Source organism: Rhinopithecus roxellana, chromosome 8, assembly GCF_007565055.1.
Source record: "Rhinopithecus roxellana isolate Shanxi Qingling chromosome 8, ASM756505v1, whole genome shotgun sequence".
NCBI classification, from domain to species: domain Eukaryota; kingdom Metazoa; phylum Chordata; class Mammalia; order Primates; family Cercopithecidae; genus Rhinopithecus; species Rhinopithecus roxellana.
Window position 1 is genome coordinate 30,928,180 of NC_044556.1, and position 21,039 is coordinate 30,949,218.

The 21,039-nt window shown below is 41.8% G+C and overlaps 1 protein-coding gene across 1 annotated transcript in view; it reads left to right on the plus strand.

The window, feature by feature from the left end:
• The first annotated feature begins 1,190 nt into the window (after positions 1–1,190).
• Positions 1,191–21,039, plus strand: part of FNDC7 (fibronectin type III domain containing 7) — a 30,997-nt gene continuing 11,148 nt past the window's right edge. The window contains exons 1-9 of the mRNA XM_010372947.2: positions 1,191–1,273; positions 1,804–1,822; positions 6,195–6,449; positions 7,205–7,465; positions 11,089–11,346; positions 14,557–14,811; positions 16,588–16,845; positions 17,413–17,667; positions 19,496–19,750. Of these exons, the coding sequence (XP_010371249.2) occupies positions 1,199–1,273; positions 1,804–1,822; positions 6,195–6,449; positions 7,205–7,465; positions 11,089–11,346; positions 14,557–14,811; positions 16,588–16,845; positions 17,413–17,667; positions 19,496–19,750 (1,891 nt within the window). The 5' untranslated portion in view covers positions 1,191–1,198. The remainder of the gene's footprint in view (positions 1,274–1,803; positions 1,823–6,194; positions 6,450–7,204; positions 7,466–11,088; positions 11,347–14,556; positions 14,812–16,587; positions 16,846–17,412; positions 17,668–19,495; positions 19,751–21,039) is intronic.

Consider the following 21,039-nt stretch of genomic DNA (forward strand, 5'->3'; position numbering starts at 1 on the left):
AAAGTTTATGTTTTCTGCATGTGGTTATCCAGTTGTTCCAGCACCATCTGTTGAAAAGTCTATTCTTCCTCCTTTGGATTGCCTTGTATCTTTGTTGAAAATCAATTATCTATATATGTGTGGGTTTCTTTTTGGACTCTCTGTCCCATTGATCTATTTATCTATCTTCATGCCATTACCACCCAGTCTCTATTTTATTTTAGCTTTATAGTAAATGTGGAAGTCAGGGAGGGTAAATGCAGTTCTTTTCCCTTTTTTGTAATTCTATCTTGGTTGAAAGTAGAGATCAGACTGATGCATTTTAACTCTAGTTCGATCATTTAATTCTTGTGTGATTTCAGACAAGCCAATTAATTATGTTTATTTCATTTATTTATCTGTTCACTGTTAAAATTTTACACTGTAATTCTTAGATTAAATGCTAATTATTATTAAAAGTGTGAACTAGGAAGACAGCTCTGGAAATAAAAGAAACTAGCGAGGCACAGTGATGCATATCTGTAGTCTTAGCTACTCAGGAGGCAGAGGTGGGAGGATTGCTTGAGCCCAGGAGTTGGAGGCTGTTTGGCAAAATAGCAAGACCCTGTCTCTAAAACAGTGAAAAAAAAAAAGGTAGTGGAACTGCAGGGTGGTATGGGAGATGGGTAAATTTAACGTGCTCACCAGGGACCTCTCACTTTCTTTCTCAGTACAGACACATGCTCCTGCCCTTTCGTATTGTATTCCATGATGAAGTTTGGCAGCAAATTCTTCCTGACAGTAGGACTAATCACTTACTTTGAAGTAAAAGAACAGCAACAAATAAAGGTGAAAAAGAAAAATAAAACTGGTCAGCATCCCCGGGTTTAAAATAATTACTCTACCACATCAACAATTTTCTGTGCAGCTTTCTAACGTTTTGATTTAGACAGACATTGTTTTAAAAAGAAGGTTACTTTGAAACCAAGGTTACAGTAGCTTTTTGCCCTGCTTGGTGTGGCTTTTTCCAACTCTCTTCTTTTCAGTCTTTGCAATACCTGTCCCTGCCAGTCTCCAAGTGTCCCTAGTTACAGGTCAGCTCCACACTGAAGGAAGGGGAGGAGCTACTTCCGAGGGTCTCTTCCCAGCATCACAGCCCCACATCCCAGCGACTAACGGTGTTGTACTCCTGGGGGCCAAAGAGGACCCTGATTGCGTTGTTTTGTGCCATGTGAGTACTATGTCCAACAGGATGGCTGGTGGACGGGAGACATGTTTGACTTTGATTGGATTCATTCTTATCTGTCTGACAATGGTGAGTTCATCATTCCAACTGCCCGCAACTATTTAGGGGAAAAAGAAAGACACATTATTTTTCTCTCCTTTTTTTTTTTTTTTTTTTTTTGAGGAGTTGGGGAATGGGGAGATAGAAATCGAAATACCTTTCAAAAGTTCGTACCCAGGTTGTATATGTCTGCATGTTTGAAATTTAATGCCATATACTAGAGAAAGAAAACAAGATTATCATTATATTTTAAGAACAAAGATTTCTGAAAAATCTGTCAGCAGCTACTGACTTAGTTCAATAGGTAGATTCAAAGGGGAAAGAAATGAAATAGTAATGGGATCTGCCTCCAGCCTCTAAATTCCATTTAGAGTTGCTTTGCGGTAGATTGGGGTGCTGGGAAACGATTTGCGTGGAGAAATACTTGTATGGATCGAAAGACTGTTCACATTAGGTATAAAAATGTTGTGATTAATTTATTACCGCTTTTATTCCTGTTTTACGTTTGTTCAAGTGGTGTTTTTCTGTATGGTTCTAATTTTCTAAACTTTCCTTTTCAGGTTGCTTCAGCAAAATCAGGTACAATTTTCTGACATGAAAGTTTTTCCTCTTTGTATTTGATGTTAATTTCCATTGTTAATTTACAGGCTACCCTGAAATCTAAAGGCTATATGAGAAAAAAAATTCAATATTTTCTGAGCACTTACACTGGGTGCTAAGCACTATATTGGGTCCTGGGGAGTTGATGATTGGTAAGACAAATAAATAGATTGAATTTGAAAGACAAATCTTCAGAAAGTGTTCTTGCTGAGTACTGTAATGTATAGAGCCATGTAGGCATGCATTTTCTCATACACAGTTAGCCATGTGTGAAATATTACAATGATCATCATTCTAGCTAAGATATTGTACAGAGTCTAATTTATATAAATGTTCTTGTTTATGTTCTGGGGAATTAGAGAAAAAATGAGAAATGTTATATTTGATTAAATTGGCAATATTCCTTGCTTTAAAAAGGATTTTATACTTCTAATATTGCATATTTAAAATATAGACAACAGTCACTCAGGGCTGAAAGGGGGCCCTCTTTTAAAAATATTTGATCTAAAAAAAGATCAGTGGTTACCAGGGGTTGGGGGAAGGAGGGACAAATAGGTGGAGCAGAGGATTTTTAGAACATAGAAACTACTCTGTATAATACTCTAATGGTGGATACATTCTGTATTTGTTCCAAACCTGTAGACCATAAGAGTGAACCCTAATGCAAACTATGGACTCTTTGCAATAATAATGTGTCAAGGTAGGTGCATCAGCTGCAACTAATGTCCCTCTGGTGGGGGATATTGATAATAGAATAGGAAATGTTTGAGGCAGATGGTATATTGGGTATCTCTCTACCTTCCCCTCAACTTTGCTGTGAACTAAAATTACTCCAAAAAATAAAGTCTTTAAAAAATAATGACCACAATCTCAAAAAATAAAAAATAAAAAATAAAAATAAAAATATTTGATCTCTATCTTTCTTAAGTAGATAACTGAAGGCAAAAATAATTTATCTAGAGGCCCCTCCTAGCTCATTTGTGCTAGAAATCTAAATACCTGGAATGGAAATTTATTTTTAGGAGGATTTAGCTTATCTCTAGGAACCATATAATATCAACCATATCGCCAATAAATTCTCATAGTGATTCGACATAAATTAGAAAAATTTGCACTTATTATTTTGTCTACACCACAGAAAAGGAAGTGAAATCAAGACAGTTAAAAAATTTGATATAGATGTATATCTGAGCCATGAAATTTCATAAAATTCATACATATACAGTAAGTTTTTAAAAATTTCTATTTCCTGGCCATGGTACCAAGGCTCACGCCTGTAATCTCAGCACTTTGGGAAGCCAAGATGGGAGGATTGATTGCTTGAGCCCAGGATTTCAAGACCAGCCTGGGCAACATAGCAACACCCCATCTCTTTAAAAAATTATTATTTCTTGCTTTATTCTTATTTACTTGTCTTATTCTTGAGAGATCTTTAGGATTAGCCAGAAAACTATAGGAAGGACTGTTTGGCTATACACAAAGTGGCTTTTTAAATAAGTAGCCTTTGGGTGGACAAAATCTAACTCTGCCATCTCTTACAAGGTCCCAGCATACCCAGGACACACCAAGCCCTCAGAACAGGACCCTTTTTGGTCCTCACAGCATCTGCCCTATTCTGGAGAAATGGTGGGTCAGGCTAAGCTAGTGATACTGCTGCTAATTGACTCAATTGCTAATTGAGTCCTGGCTTTTCAATAGATGGAATGTGTATTAGCTGCACTGTATAGAAGGTTTCATTTTGATTGTGTGTATTTTGATTCTCTTTGGGCTCTGGTATTGCTGTGTATCTGTGTCTGGTCACTGGGGCCTCGTGGGCTAATTTAGATCTCTTTGAGCTGGTGGAATGCACAGATGCTGAGAACCAAGGGGTTTCATTTTTGACTGATCAGGGTGGTTGGTTGCACATCTAGGGAATAAAGTTTTCTCTTTCATCAGTCCAGTCAGTGGGCTAAACATAGAAGTAAGAAAGAGTAAGGAACCGCTGCTACTTTATGGACTTTACACTCAAGTTTCTCATCTGTTAAAGGGCAACATACTACATAGGGGTTGATCTTCTTTCATTGTTGATGCTGGTCAGAGCCTGCCCTAAAACCAGGTGTAAAACAGACAATCTGTCTCTCCAGCCTATATTTGCCCCACACTCCTCAGAATCCCATTTTCACAGGACCTCTCCATGGCAGTGCCATATGGTCTGGCTTTTCCAAACCCATCAAAATTTACTTGTCTTGGCTCATACACAAACGTGCACAGGTACACACACACACACACATACACACACACTTTCCAAGTACCCTAACATACACTATTTCACTTAATCTTTACAACAATCCTAAAATGCAGGTATTTTAAATTTCAAAGTAAATCCTAACATGTAGGTATTAATAATCTGTATTTGTCAAGGAAGGTAACAAGTCTAGAAGAGGTACAATGACTTGCATGCCTTCACACACAAAAGTAAATAGCAGGGCCAGGGCTCAAACCCAGAGCTCCTGAATCCAAACCCTTTGCTATTTTCCCACCACACAACCCCGTTTCATTCTGTGATACTGGCTTCCTGCATTATGACTTCCAAGCAAATGTGCCTCTCCTAGATCAATTCCATGAGACCAGTTTTGTGGAGCCCTCGGGCCCTGTGACAGGCCTGTGGGGAGAGGGTCTGTGTCATGCTAGCCTTTTAGATGCCTTTCAAACTGCTCCGTGAATGCATGATCTGGCCTCCTGTGTCTGTGGCTAGTTTGGTTGTCATTTTCCCAGGAAGTTAGTTCATTCCAATGAACAGAACTGGTAACATAGGAGATAAGATTAACGGTGGGGACAGAGGAAACAGAAGGAATTGAGAGACACCAGAAAATTAGAGGAAAGAAGGCATATAGCACAGGATCATTAGCTGGGGGAGCAGAAGAGGGGTGTGTGTGTGTGTGTGTGTGTGTGTGTGTTGGAAGAGGGAGCCCCTGCTGGGACTTTCCGTTCTGCAGGAGAGAGAGGGAACGTAGCCCTTTCCTATGGAATTGGCTTCCACTGGCAAGTGGCTATGACAAGCAGGCCTGAGACTTTCCCCCAGTGCATATAACTGTCATAATTTTCTTTCAATGGCAAAAGAGACTATACTGGGTGATGTTCAAGGAATGTCTGGCCAGGGCACAGAGGAGACTTTGTTCATTTTTGCAGCATGGTTATTTCTGAGATGCTGCCAAAGCTAACTCTCTGGGCTATTGGTACAGAAAGAGAAAGTTGTCTGCATTGTGCACATAGGGACATGGCTCTGGGAGAAGGGGAGCTGATACTGGAGAATCACCTGTCTTTACTCTTTCTCCCTCTTTGCCCTATAGTTCTGCTTATTTGTCTTCCCTTTAGTTTTAGTTTTGTCAAATTCCCTATATTTGACATACAGTGATTTTACCCAGCAAGTGGAGTACATTAAACCTGAAAGGCCAAGTGCCACTTGCAAATAAAGCCCAGCTATTTTTGTTTGACCTTTTCTTCCACTTGGATCTCCTATATCCAAGACATTTTTGCGTCTATGGAATTTTGTTAAGTAGTCAATCTGAGTACCGTGCTATAGCTCCTACTCCATACACCTGAGTGTAGGAATGCCTTGTGTAAACCCATGACGTAAGCATTCATATCTCCCTGGCAAACCATAGCCTGGCCCATCGCATTCATATGCTGAGGCAGATATTGTGCTAGAGAAAGGGAGAGTAAAGTTTACTTTTATTTTGTATGGAAGAATCTGAGAATTATTCCACTCTGATGATACGAAAGAAAGTGCTATGGAGTAATTATAACAAAGAACTCGATCCTCCCTCCTTCCTCCATTAGATTAAATGTTATCTGGAAAACGTGCAAAGTGCATGAGAGAGTGACCACAGCCACGGGGCACAGGCAGGAGGAATGGAGATGAGTCCAACTGGAGGCAGTGGGATGGTTGTGGGACCCAGAGGGGAGATCAATGGCAAAGCAGCCTGCAAAATTCACAGAATGCCCAACTGGAGTAGAATCCTCTGGAAGAAAGCCTCTCAATTATTCTCTCTGTCTTCCCAGAGTTCTTTCCCATAATTACTTCCCATTCTTATTTAGCTCTTTTAAAAGTACAAAAAGTGCAAATTACCCCACAGGCAACTGGGGAAAACTTTGAAATACCATCCCTGAGTGAGAGGTTTGAGCTTTCTGGATCTCTTCTGGAGAGTAGCTTTGTCTTTCTTTTTCTCTGTTTTTCCTTGATCTGGATAATAAGGGCAAAGCTTATGTCTGAAGGAAAGCATGAGAATGATTTATCTTGAAGAGTAAAATGATGAAAGAAGTCATTCTTGTAGGTATCTTGGCTAATGTACAACTCTAAAACCTCTTTCAGCTCCTGAAATACCCACTATTGATCAGGCATATTCAAAAATCAGCAACAGTATCACTGTAGAATGGGCTACAGTGCCGGGTGCCACCAGTTACCTCCTCACAGCTGAAGACGGGGACACAGTCATTGAAACAATGGTGGCCAATTCCCCAGGCACTGTGACGGGACTAAAGGCTGCAACCTTGTACGAAATCACCATCAGATCCATCAGCGCTGCTGGGAGAAGCCAGGCATCACCTCCAAAGCAGGCAAAGACAGGTAGCTGGATGGATGCTCATCCTCCTTTGAGTGTTTGCTTGTGACTTGGATCAGTTATTCTGGTGCTGCAAATGCAGAATGTGATTTGGTGTCACATGAGTGCCTACAATTCAAGGCCCAGAAGTGAAAGCTACCAAATGATGCTGTTTGAGAATTCAGCTATCTGTGGAGGAGGTGGCATTTAAATGCCAGATGCTTTGCTTTGGAAAATAAAGCCCATTTCTGGGCATCTTTAAAAGCATCCCAGCTTTTAAATCTCTGAAATAGGGATTTCTGGTTTTAACATGCCAAATAAAGAACACAGAGAAGGGATTTTGCTGCACTCTGACCATATGGCATATATGTTAACAAAACAAATAAAAGCATTTGGAGTTTGTCATCAGCATTACTGAAATTGATTTGATAAGTTTGTACCTAGGCATATTTCTGAAAAGTTATGTGCACGTTAAAATAGTGTAACCCCTCATTTTCCCATTGATTTATATTATGATTATAGGAATGTTTGATCTAATTTCTGACCAACTTCAGTTAAAAGTAGTGTCTGATATTTAGCGTTTCTCTGTTTCCCATTCCTCTGCCAAGTTATTTATGGTTAGGATACACTTAAATAGCAATTATTTAATGAAACCTTGTTGTGAATGCTCTTATAAAGTAAATAATTATTGTATATTATGGATATCAATTTACTTGCTTCTAAATTTGAATTATCCTCTATTGGACTTTAGTAACACAAATGCATGTTTTTCTTTTTTTAGTGTTGGCTGCACCAATTCTAGAAGTAAGCTCTCCAAGTTCAGACTCCATTCTTGTGCAGTGGGAAGCTGTATATATGGCAACTGGATTCTCTGTGTCCATTATGCGAGCCAATGGCTTGGGGAGTATATGGAAAGAGAATACTACAAACACCTCCTTGACATTCACCAGTTTAGAAGCCGGGACTCTCTACACCATAAAGGCCTATGCATGGAATGCCAACGGAATCCCTGGGGACGACTCCACCTGCAATCAGAGAACAAGTAAGAACTTCTCAGCTCAGCCTCGAACAATTTTACTTTTGATTAACAAGGGGGGCTGTGCGTTGCAGCCATCAAGAGCAGTGTTACATGACAAGTACAGAGCAGCTGGCAGCAGCTATTTAAATTTATCATGAAGTTATTTATAGTGCCTCGTCTATTCCTCCTCGGTAGTTTAAACGCTTCCTGCATGGATAAAGAAATGCTACTCAGAATGCACACAGCATGGCACCGCCTTCTAATATCCAACTCAATTTCAGCATTCACATTCGACATCACACAGAAGAAGGTGATTCTTGTTAGGGTTACCCATCACCCTTGTCCCTTTCTGGGTTCAGGCCAATTAGTATAAGAACTGGGCCAAATAGGAATTCATTTGTTCTGCAGATACTGAGTGACAGTGTGCCAACTTTGAGCTGGCATTGTTCTAGAGATACGGCAGCAAGCAAAGCAAGGTTTCTGCAGGCACAGGATGCTGTCAGGATCCTGCAGTGGAATTAGTGTCCCAGATCTGTTTCCCAAAGGCCTCAGCTTGGGCCTGAAGTCAGCATGGGGCTTCCCACTACTGCTCCTCCAGCTGTGGGGAGAAGCTAGAGCTTGCTGTGCGTTTTCTCACCGTCCCACCCTGAGGTCCCCCGAGCAGAGGATACCCTGCAGCATTACAACTGGAGGTCCAAATTGAGCTGCTGGAGTGAGCCGAGAAAGAGAGAGAGAGAGAGAGAAAGAGAGAGAGTGAGAGAGAGAGAATGAGAGAGAATGAGAGGGGGTGTTTTTTCTTTTCTTGAGGCAGAGTAAGCCATCCACTGGCAAGGTAACCTAAATAGATACAAGACTCACCAACCAGATTAGCTGTTTCACCATTTGGGAAGGACGCAGGAAAGGAAGGAAAGAAACCAGAAATGTTCTCTCCAACTTTCCCTAAGTTTGGAGGGGAATGGAAGCCCCATAGTCTATGGGCCAAGGCAGAATGTAGGGAGAAGAGAGGGGTTTGCCGCCTTTTATACTATTTCCCTAGGAAGGTTGTATAATCATAGCCCGGAGGTGATTCATGACAGGCTTGGTGACTCAGGATGTCTGTGACAAGTCAGTCTCCTTGGGCCTTTTCCTAGGCTGGCTGGCTTTCTTTCTTCCTTCCTTCCCTTATCTTCCCTTCCCATCCTTCCCTTTCCTTTCCCTTTCACACTGCTTTTTTCTTTCCACATTTGTTGAGGGCCCACTGTGTGCTGGGCATAGGTTAGCTGATGGGAATACAAAAGCAAATAAAGCGTGATCCCTCTATTCAAAGAATGGATTATGTCAAAGGAGAGACCAATGGTGAGTCAGCGTTTCCATTTTCACCTGACCAGTGCTTTGGCAGAAGGCTGCAAACACAGCGAGGCACAGGAGGGAGCATCTTCATCAGGCTGGGGCACTGAGACAGCATCCCCTAGAATAACTTTTTTTTTTTTTTTTTTTTTTTTTTTTTGAGACAGAGTCTCGCTCTGTTGCCCAGGCTGGAGTGCAGTGGCCGGATCTCAGCTCACTGCAAGCTCCGCCTCCCGGGTTTACACCATTCTCCTGCCTCAGCCTCCGGGTAGCTGGGACTACAGGCGCCCGCCACCGCGCCCGGCTAGTTTTTTGTATTTTTTTGGTAGAGACGGGGTTTCACCGTGTTAGCCAGGATGGTCTCGATCTCCTGACCTCGTGATCCGTCCATCTCGGCCTCCCAAAGTGCTGGGATTACAGGCTTGAGCCACCGCGCCCGGCCCAGAATAACTTGTTTCTTAAAGACTTGCCCTTCATAGGTTTACGCATGTTTTACAAAGCTTTACAGAGTTTAGATTTCGCCTCTGGAATAGTTTCCTAGGGCTGCTGGAACCACAAACTGGGTGGCTTGAACAATAGCAATGTTTGGTTTCATGGTTCTGAAGCCTACGAAGTCTGAAATCAAGGTGTCGGCTAGGTTGGTTCCTTCTGGGGGATGTGAGGAAGAGTCTGTTCCAGGCCTCTCTCCTTGGCTTGTAGATGGTTATCTTCACATTCACATGGAATTTTCCCTATATATGTTTATCTGTGTCCAAATTTCTTCTTTTTATAAGGAAATCGGCCATATTGGATGAGGGCCCACCCTAATGATTGCATCTTACCTGATTACATCTGCTATGACCCTATTTCCAAATAAAGCTACATTTTGAGGGTACTAGGGGTAAGAACTTCAACATATGAACTGGGAGGGAACCCAAGTCATCCCATAACAGACTCTCACTACTTTACCTATTTTTCCTAGTTCTCCTATGCTCCCTGTGGGAAAAGCAAGTTGCCCTAAAACACTGCAGGCTACCCCTACCAGCCTTGGGCCCAGCACTTCCCTAAAGCAGACCTGACTCTGCAGACAAGCTGACCATGTAGTGGGAAGGGGCCTGTCGAGATGGCCCACGGGAAAAACATGCCAGGTGCCTGCCTTACAGAGAATGAGTTAGGTCCTCATGTCCTCAAAGAGGCCTTCCCGGCTGGGCGCCGTGGGTCACACCTGTAATCCCAGCACTTTGAGAGGCCGAGGCAGGTGGATCACGAGGTCAGGAGATTGAGACCATCCTGGCTAACATGGTGAAACCCTGTCTCTACTCAAAATATAAAATATTAGCCGGGCGTGGTGGCGGGCGCCTGTAGTCCCAGTTACTCAGGAGGCTGAGGCAGGAGAATGGCGTGAACCCCAGAGGCAGAGGTTGCAGTGAGCAGAGATTGCGCCACTGCACTCCAGCCTGGACAACAGAGCGAGACTCCGTCTCAAAAAAAAAAAAAAAAAAGGCCTTCCCTGTTTGCCCCAGCATCCAGAGGATGCTGGTCTCTGTTCACAGACTGTTTAAGCAGTTTCCTAAGGCCTGCTGCTTGAGCGTTATTACAGCAGAGATTCCAAAGAATTGAAGCCAATTTCTTCCCTCCCCAGGCCAGGACACCTCCTTATGCTTTTTAATGTGGTAAGTTTTAAGAAAGGAAGGCATATTTACAAGAATGTAGGGTTAAGTGTTTTGGAGACACTAAAAGACTGCCTTAATATGTGCGCATCATACTTGATACCTTCCTTCCTTCCTTCTGATGATGAATGGAAAGAAAATCTGCTCCTCTAGAAACGATTATGACCGAAAAGCTATTGCAGTAAAAGTTGTAGTAGATGTCAAAAGTAAAGAAGGGATATGTTCAGTTTCATTGATCAATAACAGAAGATATTTGACCTCTCGCTTAATAATAACATACCCACGTGGCCCTTTTAGTTCTTCCCATAATAATTTCATTTCATTATTTTAACTACTTATTAAATAGTGCATTAATCCATTCAAAATATGTCTTTTAGCACCTATAGGTGTTAGACATGGATCTTGTTAGATCTATTTATATATGAGAAAAAATTAAATTACAAAAAGGGTAAATAATATGGCCAATGCCACACAGTTTATTATGAGTTTGCATAGTAGCAGATGTATTACCAGTTCCCAGGCATCATCCTAAATCCCAATTTTATGCTTTGAACACTTGTAATTATCCAACTACTGGGTATCTTATCCTCCAGGCTCTGCAACATTGTCATGCCAACTCTTACTTAGTTTGTAAGGCTACTACAAAATCTTAATTGTTTCTCAAAAATGTAGGTCCTCGGGCCCCTGCCAGCATTCAAGTCTCTTTCGATAGTGGAGCTCTGAAGGCATCTTTTTCATGGGCACTGGCAGAAGGAGCTTTCAATTATACTGTGATGGCTTTGAGTGACTCTTCAGAGCTGACCTGCAGCACAGCTTTCAGTTCTTGCACCATCTCTTCCCTCCAGTGTGGAACTGAATACTTGATTTCAGTTTCAGCAAGTAATGATGCTGGATCTAGCAAATCATCTTCAGAAGTGACCCTGAAAACTGGTATGTAAACAAGAGTGAGATTGCTGTAGGACTTGCAGCAGTGACTGCTGTAAGGGAGACATTCACTGACAATGTTTCTGAATACTCTGGAAAAAATGAAAATGAAAGCCTGGTCTAAATGAAAGCATTGAGTTGAACATTCTCATGAGTTTGAATAATACTGATAGCGAAGCGAGATATTGTGTATTGCAAAAAGCACTTTTTGGAAAATTAGGAGGCCTGGTTTCTATTCCAGATCTTTCATTAATTAGTTTTTTTCTTTTTCCTTTGTAAAGCTGTGAAAATTCTAAGATCTGGTTTGAGTTGTACACAGCTCTAACTGTGCATACAGATAACTGCCTCTTCTTTACATCATGTCTCATGTCCTAGGCTTGGTGGGAGCCGCCATTTTTTTTGAGATAAAGATAGGATATTTCTTGTTCTGAATATGTGTTTAGATATTTTTCCATTTTCATTCTTAACAGAGAGATAACCACATACACATGTGGAGGTTGACTCCTCTATTTAGAAATATCTATGTGTCTCGGGGATGGTAACTAACCCTTAATGAAACTAACACTTAATGAAGACCTACTATGTCTCTGGCGCTATAAGTATATTATTTCATTTAAATCTCATGATAACTCAGTGAGGTGGGTTCTGTTATCTCTTTTTTTAGATAAGAAAATTGAAGCTCAGAGAAGTTAAATAATTTTCCCAAGGGCACACTGATAATAAGCAGTAGAGCTGAGATTCAAGCTGCTCAAGTTTGCCTAATTCCAATGCTTAAAGCCAAAGAAAATGTTGACAATTACAATAATGTCTACTTTATCTCACAGTCAGTTATGTCATTCTAAGTTTAAGAAGCTTCTGAAAAGGAAGAAAAGGAGCTATCACCAAGTTGATGCACTCCATTCCACAGGAAAAAAAAATAAAGCTATTCTTTCAGGCCTGCACTCTCTTATAGTTATGTTAAATTAAGGTCAATGATAACAAACTTGATGATTTGGCTTCTCTTTTGACAACTGTAATTTAATGTGAATGGTACATTAGAAGTGATTATGAGGACAAGATAGTGGAGAGTGGGAGAAGAGAGAAAAAACACTTTCAAAAGCATAGCAGTTCTGAGTTAGGCAGTTAGGCATTTAATGCAGGGGAGAACCATGCAGTGTTTTTTAATCTTGGACGCACATTAAGAGCATCTGGGGAGCTTTTATAAAACCCCAATACCCAGGTCCCACTTAAGACCGATCGGAGTTGCTGGGAATAGAATTTGGATGTGAATAGTTTGTAAACGCTCCCCAGTTGATTCTACTATGCAGTCAGAGTTAAGTGCCATTGAAATAGTCCTTCACACTTACAGGTCCAGGAGGTTCTAAGGCAGTTTGGGTATGACACAGTCATGATCATGGGGATGACCTTGACTAATAATAAAGTAACATTATTATTTAATATATTACATATTATATATTATATTATATATATATATATATAATAAAAGAACTATGTTTACAAAGTACTATGTGTTTCCTGGGGCCCAGAAGTGTGTAATATATTTTGGGAAGATTTCCACTAGTCAAAACTAAAATTTTTAAAGCTTAGCACTTGAATAAACAAACTTTACTTGAATTCATTCTTTCAGAAGATTTTGTTCCATCAATAAATGAGGCATTATGTGGATAAATGAGGTATTGCCTTAACACAGAGAAACAGTCAATATTAACAAATCAATACACGCCTGCTTTTGACATAGTCTAGCATTTATTGTGTGAGATAAATTTTAGGACATCTGAGAATGTCTCCTGGGTTTGTACTGAGTTATACATACTATTTGATTTGTTCCTTATTTGTAGCATCTAGTATCTTAACTCTATGCTTAAGATGCTCCCTGGAGGGTGTAATGGGCATGAGAATGTATTCTGTCATTCAGTGCATGAGAGGCTGCAGTTAGAAGAACTTTCCAGGTTGCACATGGTGGCTCATGCCTGTAATCCCAACACTTTGGGAGGCTGAGGCGGATGGATTGCTTGAGTCCAGGAGTTCGAGACCAGCCTGGGCAACATGGCTAGACCCTGTCTCTACAAAAAACTACAAAAGTTAGCTGGTCATGGTGGCATGCACCTATAGTTCCAGCCACTCACAAGGCTGAGGTGGGAGGATCACCTGAGCCTGGGAGGCAGAGGTTGCAGTGAGCTGAGATCGCACCACTGCACTCCAGCCTGGGTGACAGAGCGAGACCTTGTCTCCAAAAAAATTAATTAATTAATTTAAAAAAAATTTAGGCTTGGCGCATTGGCTCATGCCTGTAATCCCAGCACTTTGGGAGGCTGAGGGAGGAGGATCACTTGAGGTCAGGAGTTCAAGACCAGCCTGGACAACAAGGTGAAACCCGTCTCTACTAAAAGTACAAAAAGTAGTTGGGCATGGTCGTGCACACCTGTAGTCCCAGCTACTCAGGAGGCTGAGGCAGGAGAATCACTTCAGCCCGGGAGGTGGAGGTTGCAGTGAGCCAAGATCATATCACTGCACTCCAGCCTGGAGTGCAACCAAGTGAGATTCTGTCTCAAAAAAATAAATACATGAAATAAAATTAAAAATAAATTTAAAAAATAGGTTTTTTAAAAAAGAACATTCCATGCTATGGAGGCTTTACACATAAACCCCCAGAAAGAGCCAGCTCCATTCCTTTCTACTTATGTGATCTTGGACAACTTACCAACCTCTATAAGCCTCAGTTTCCTCAACTCTAAAATGATGATATTTGCTGGAAGAATTAGAGAATATATTAATATAAAACACAATGAATGATATCTGTATTTTAATCTCTAAAACAGATAACTTCTGGGATATTCATTATTCCACTCAAGCCAGACTAGCTTCATCTCTGGATGAAGTCAAATATTTCAACAAATAATCTAACAATGAAGAATTTTTATGTCTTAAGATGACTATGAATCTCTGATGGCTCATTATTTCAAACAATATTTCGTATAACAAGAGAATGTGACAGGTCATTAAAATTTGTTGTAGTGCTTCGGGGCCTTTGGTCCTATAAAGAAAACCTTCTAATGCTTCCAGTGCACAGTTTTTGTATTTTGTGCACCAAATTGAATCTGTCACGAAGCTCAGAGTTGCTTATTTGGGTTGTACTGAAATCTTGGATCATTGCAAACATGCGAAGAAAATCTCCTGCAGTAGTCTTATGTTTGCTTATTATTGATCATTTCCTAGTTGCTTGTGCACCTGGAAGAGTGACGATCCAAGAAGATCCCCCCGGCCACCTGTCTGTGGCTTGGTCCAGTGTAGATCTGGGTGACTACTATGTGGTCTTTGTGAAGAGTGATGACGGCTTGGAAGTACACTGCAACACATCTCTCACTCAGTGCAATTTCTTATCTCAGTGTGGCTTCACCTATTTTATTAGTGTTTTCGCCTATAACAAGGCAGGGCAAAGTCCTTTGGGTGACATATTCAATTATACCACAGGTAAGTCCCATTTGATACTTGTCAAGGGAGTTCTGAGATCGCTAACCTCAGCAGCAGAATGGATCACCTATTCCACTTATTAACTTACCACCTGGGAGTCATTCTAGGGTTAAGAACAGAAAGTAATCTCTTATCTCACATTCTTTCCAGACTAGGGAATCTTGGTTTTGTGGACCCAAGCGTAACTAGAATGCAAAGTTTGGGGGTGAAAAGAGGAGGAAGAATGTAGTTGTTCAACCTTGCTCTGAAAGACTGAACTCTCCACAAAGATGTACTCTGTGAGTGTTCTAGCATGTGCTGCTGCCAAAGAGGAGGCAGTGCCTCCATTTCAGAAGGTCACTCTTTCCCTGAGACCAAGATAGACATACAATGGCCAAGATGCTACATAGTGTGGAGGACTTTGGAGTAGGACACGTGGGTTTACACTCTAACTTGACCACTAATTCATTCCTTCACTGAGGGTAATGATGTCCACCTTGCTAGTTCCTTAGTATTCTTCACCGCAAAATGGGACAAATCATGAGAACATGAATGTGAAAAGGTCTTGTGTGTGATAAAGCATGATGCGAATATTTTTATTAGCATCACAATTGCTGTTGCTATTATCCTCCACTAGACTTGTATCTTGTACAAGGCAGGAATTACGTCTTATTTATCTCTTCATCCTCAGTGCTTATAATAGTGTGATCAGCATATGGGAGATGCTCAAGTTTTGAAGAATGAGTGGAGTGATTTGAAATTAAATAACTACATTACAAATAAGAATACTCCAACATAATTATGTAAAAGTCTAGCTGAATTACAGTAAATTTTGCCAGGATGAGGGATCTAAATCATTGGTGCCTTTGGAATGTGGAATAAGAGGCCATCGATAAGGTCCTAACACAGGAGGGTCCTCCAGAGTGGCCTTGAACTGGATCTTGAAGGATGAATGGAAATGTAACTGGGGCAAGAGCATCCCGGGGAAACTCCAAGCTGAGTCAGACATTTGCCAGTGGGGTTCTTTAGGGTCTCTCAAGACCTATCCATATGCGGCCGGGCACAGTGGTTCATGCCTGTAATCCCAACACTTTGGGAAGCTGAGACAGGCAGATCACTTGAGGTTAGGAGGTGAGACCAGCCTGGGCAACATGGAGAAACTCCGTCTCTGCTAAAAATACAAAAATTAGCTGAACATGGTGGCATGTGCCTGTAATTCCAGCTACTCCGGAGGCTAAGGCATGGAAATCACTTGGAACCCAGGAAGCCGAGGTTGCTGTGAGCTGAGATCACACCACTGCCCTCCAGCCTGGGTGACAGAGCAAGACCCTGTCTCTTAAAAAAAAAATCTGCTTATATAACTATGACCCCCACTCCCCAGTTTTATTTGGCTTAGTGTCTGGAAAGGCTGACAGGATCTGAGAAGTTAGACTACATATGATTTTACCAGGCAGAAGAGGGGAATTGCTTTCCAGTAGAGGGGTCAGCAATTTTCTCTGCACAGAGAATGAGGGTGCACGTGGCATGGGGGAATTGAGGAGTCTGGTGTGGCAGGGAGTTGGGGGAGCACAGCTGAACCTTACAGCTTGTGATGACCTTGAATGTCATGCTGAGGATTTACTCTCTATGCAGTGACAATTAGGCCAACATTGGACCTGAACAGACCCATAGGGGGTCACTGTAGTCATTAGGGAGGGCAGTGGCCAAGGCTCTGGGCATGGGAGGTCAGGACTCAGTGTCCCCCCAGTTGCATTGCTCTTGATGGGACCACCATTTTCCCTCTGCTCCTGCTTTCAGCTCCCTGTTGCCCTAGTGACATTAACCCCGTGTTGGTGTCCAGTGACAGAGTTGAGATTGTCTGGTCTCCCGTCCGTGGTGCCGAACTGTATGAAACCAAGGCTGCAGATGGGTACAACACGGTTGAGTGCAATGACACTGCTCCTGGGTGCACCCTTTCGGCTCTAGAGTGTGACACCAAGTACAACATCACGGTGTATTCATTCAGTGAAGTCCGAGGCAGCAATATGTCATGTACTCCCCAGTTCATAACCACAGGTAAGGCACAGCTCTCATTCCACTCACTGCTGTCTGAATGATTCACCCCAGCTGTGAGCTTCAGGATGGGCATTCAGTAAGACCAATAAAAAGGTTAATTCCCATTAATCAATCTTTGTGGGGACCAAGACAGCCACTGTTTTACGAAGGAGAGTCAGAGGAGAAGGCAGAAGAGGAAAGTGGAAAAAACGAAAACAAAAGGGGAGACTGTGGGGAGAGTAGAAGGTTTTGCCCATAATTACTTCAGCCATTCAGTTCCTCCTGTCTTTGAGGGTCCTGCCTGTACTCACACCATGAAGGTGTGTAAATATGTTTCTTACTTACTTTTGCTTTTGGAGTTCACAATGCTCTTAAACATTTTCCAGCTATTCTAATACTATATGAACCCAATGCTCAGTGTTAATGTCAATAGTTGTCCACGCATAGGCACTATGTAATTTGGCCTGCATGCATGACGTGGTTGAAAACTATGATGATCTCATTGGGGGCAAAATCAATTTTAGACCAAATGGCACATGTGATATTTTCGACTCATGCTGTTTCAATTAATACTCTAAAATCTCTCAGCTCCTTGCAGTCCTGAAATAAAAAATGTTTCAAGGGATGCATTCTCAATGATTAACGTGCACTGGCGATCCACTAATGATGACGCTACTTACACTGTGACTGCCCAGGGGGAGAAAGGATTATACCAGTGCAGCAGCATGGGAGAGTCCTGTACCATGCGGGGCTTGCCCTGTGGCTCAGTGTTCTCTGTCACTGCTGTGGCTGAAACACAGGCAGGACGGAGCCTGCCCAGCTACAGTGTGCCCCTGGAAACAGGTATGTAGCAACCACCAAGCCTGAATGTTGACTTCAGTGGGGTCCTTAGGAAGTGTTTCAAGACATGAACTTCCTTATTTAATCTACCCTCAGTGCCATAGAAATACATTAAACTCAGAACCGTTTCAAAGAGTCCCGGTCATAGAAAATAAAATTTTCAATATTTTACAAGTTCTGTAAAAATATCCTCAAGACTAGTATATCCATTCACTGGCATCAGAGAAGGAATACTTACTCATTCTGCAAAACATTTATTTTAATTCATATTCCCCTGTGATATAATCTATCAAAACAGCTAACAAATGAGTAGCCAAATGAGCTGGGTTGTTACTTATTTCTTTGGCTCAGCCCTTTCAAATTTTTCTCTTTAAGAAATGCTTTCTGACTTTCAGTTTCCTGATAGGTAAAGGGGAGATAATGGCCTCACAGGGTGGTTATGAGTATTAAGTTGACTAATGCTGCAAAGCTCTTAGCATAGTGCCTTATGCATAGCAAGAGCGCCATAAAAGAAAACTATTATTACAGCATAGCATTGTGTATGAATGAAACGTGGCAAATCACGTCAGTCTTTGGACATTCGTTTTTTGTTTTTTGTTTTTTTTGAGACGGAGTCTCGCTCTGTCGCCCAAGCTGGAGTGCAGTGGCGCGATCTCAGCTCACTGCAAGCTCTGCCTCCCGGGTTTACGCCATTCTCCTGCCTCAGCCTCCCGAGTAGCTGGAACTACAAGTGCCCGCCACCTCGCCTGGCTAGTTTTTTGTATTTTTTAGTAGAGATGGGGTTTCACCGTGTTAGCCAGGATGGTCTCGATCTCCTGACCTCGTGATCCACCCGTCTCGGCCTCCCAAAGTGCTGGGATTACAGGCTTGAGCCACCGCGCCCGGCCTCGTTTTTCTTATATACAGTGATAGATGGCACTTTGGCCTATACAAGTTGAAATACCTAAAAAAAGAAACCAGCAGTAAGATAGAGACCATACAAAATACTGCATACATGAAGCTCTTAGGCATCCTATATTCTGGGTAATGGGTCCCTGAAAAATCAGGATGGCTGGGTTATTTTAGGCAGCTAAGAAATCAAACTTTTATATCAGTGATGTACTATAACATTTTCAAGAAAGGCAAATTATACTTAATTGCTGATGCTATGAAATGTTCTATTGGGAGAAGTGAATGCAACCGTTACTTTGAAATTTGCATTTCAAAGTATTTTGAATTGTTGAAGATGGGCCGAGAGTGGTGGCTCACGCCTGTAATCCCAGCACTTTGGGAGGCTGAAGCAGACGGATCATGAAGTCAAGAGATCAAGACCATCCTAGCCAACATGGTGAAACCCCGTCTGTACTAAAAATACAAAAAAGCCGGGCATGGTGGCACGCACCTGTAGTCCCAGCTACTCGGGAGACTGAGGCAGGAGAAAAGCTTGAACCTGGGAGGTGGAGGTTGCAGTGAGCTGAGATTGTGTCACTGCACTCCAGCCTGGCGACAGAGCGAGACTCCATCTCCGTCTCAAAAAAAAAAAAAAAAAAATGTTGAAGATGGGGGCAACAAAAGATTTCCTTCTTATTCTGGAAAAAAAAAAAAAAAAGGTGGAAACCTTCAACAGCCAGTTGGTGCAGTGCATTCTTGGGGAAAGCACCCACTACATACAGTGAATGTTACATGACGCATCAGAGGAAATGAACACAAGGAAATTTTTTATTAACAATGGAAAGTTGGGGAATGTAGGATATTGAGTGAAACACAGGCAAAATACCATTCTTTGTCATTTTTCACAAATAATCTTCAGTGGAAATAAATCTCCAATTCTTTTTCTTTTATCCCATTTAAGTGCCATGCTGTCCAACTGGTCTGACAGTAACTCAAATCACCCAGTCAGTAATCAACGTGAGCTGGACTATTGGGAGAGTGGCTCAAACCCATGTGGCAGTTCTGGAGTCACACACTGGACAGTCTAAGTGTCACACTCATCAAAACTACTGCCTTCTGGGATGCATCACATGTGGCATCAATTACACAGTGACATTAAAAGCAATTAGCGCCACGGGGTTGACTGCGGATTGCTCCTACCAAAGTTATTTCTCTGGTAAGTGAACTTCAGCTCTACAGTAGCAGTAAGGACTTGACTATCGTAAATCCAGGCATAAGCCTTTCCTCCTCATTTAAAAAGATGCTGCATCTCCAGCTAGTTTGCATTATAAACTCAGATTACTTTCTAAAATGGTTATAGTTTTCCCTTTGGTTAGAACCTCAAAGCTTCAGAGGCTTCTGTTGTAGTTGGTGAATTAACTCCCCTAATAACAATGTTTCAGGCCTGCTTTTTCTGAAGGGACCATGTATCTTTATATGACACAGCTACCTGCAACACAGAGTAATTCAGCCTGGCAGAGTTTTCTGGAAGCATTAGATCACACATTCTGTTTGGTTTGCGTTTTTTTCTTCTCATTATTATTGTGCTACTACCTCTCTTTTCTAAGCTTCTTCAGTTCCTTCAATGGTTTCTTATTTCAACAGGCGAAGAGAGTAAAGGCATCTGTCTACTGACAGTATTGTACCTTGTTCTTCACAAAGACCAAACCATTAGGGAGTAGCGGTGGAAGGTAAAAGCAGTGCAAGGTTACCAAACAAGATTTCTCTTGCATGATTCTAATCCACTGAAGTGGCTGCTTGTAGCATGGTTTTGAAAAAACTCTTGAGGATGCTTCCTACGCTTAAGGTGAAAGAGTACAATGATCAGTTACCTCGGCCTGGGGCATGGGATGGAAGAGTTGGAATATAATTTTGGCATCCCAGAGGTAGTAGAAAGAGTCTCAACTGGGAGTCAAAATTAGACGTGACTTCTTATAAGCTGTGTTGACTAATCTTCCCTGATTCTGTCTCCTCATTGAAAAAGACAGGAATAGTAATATTTTCCTTCGAAGTTGTTTTGAGAATCAAAATAAATCATAACATGAGAACATTCAGAACATGCTGCACGTATGTCAGCTGGTGTGTACTTTCTTTTGACCCATTATCTTGTATTAGATTTACTGCCTACGTTCTCACCTTGATATCCAGTTCTCATTGCTTATTCTTTTAAGAAAAAATCAAGTAAGCCTGATTATAATAACTTTTTAAAATTATACAGTAGGATCTTTTTTTTTTTTTTTTTTTTTTTTTTGAGACGGAGTCTCGCTGTGTCGCCCAGGCTGGAGTGCAGTGGCGCGATCTCGGCTCACTGCAAGCTCCGCCTCCCGGGTTCCCGCCATTCTCCCGCCTCAGCCTCCAAGTAGCTGGGACTACAGGCGCCCGCCACCGCGCCCGGCTAGTTTTTTTGTATTTTTAGTAGAGACGGGGTTTCACCGTGTTAGCCAGGAGGGTCTCGATCTCCTGACC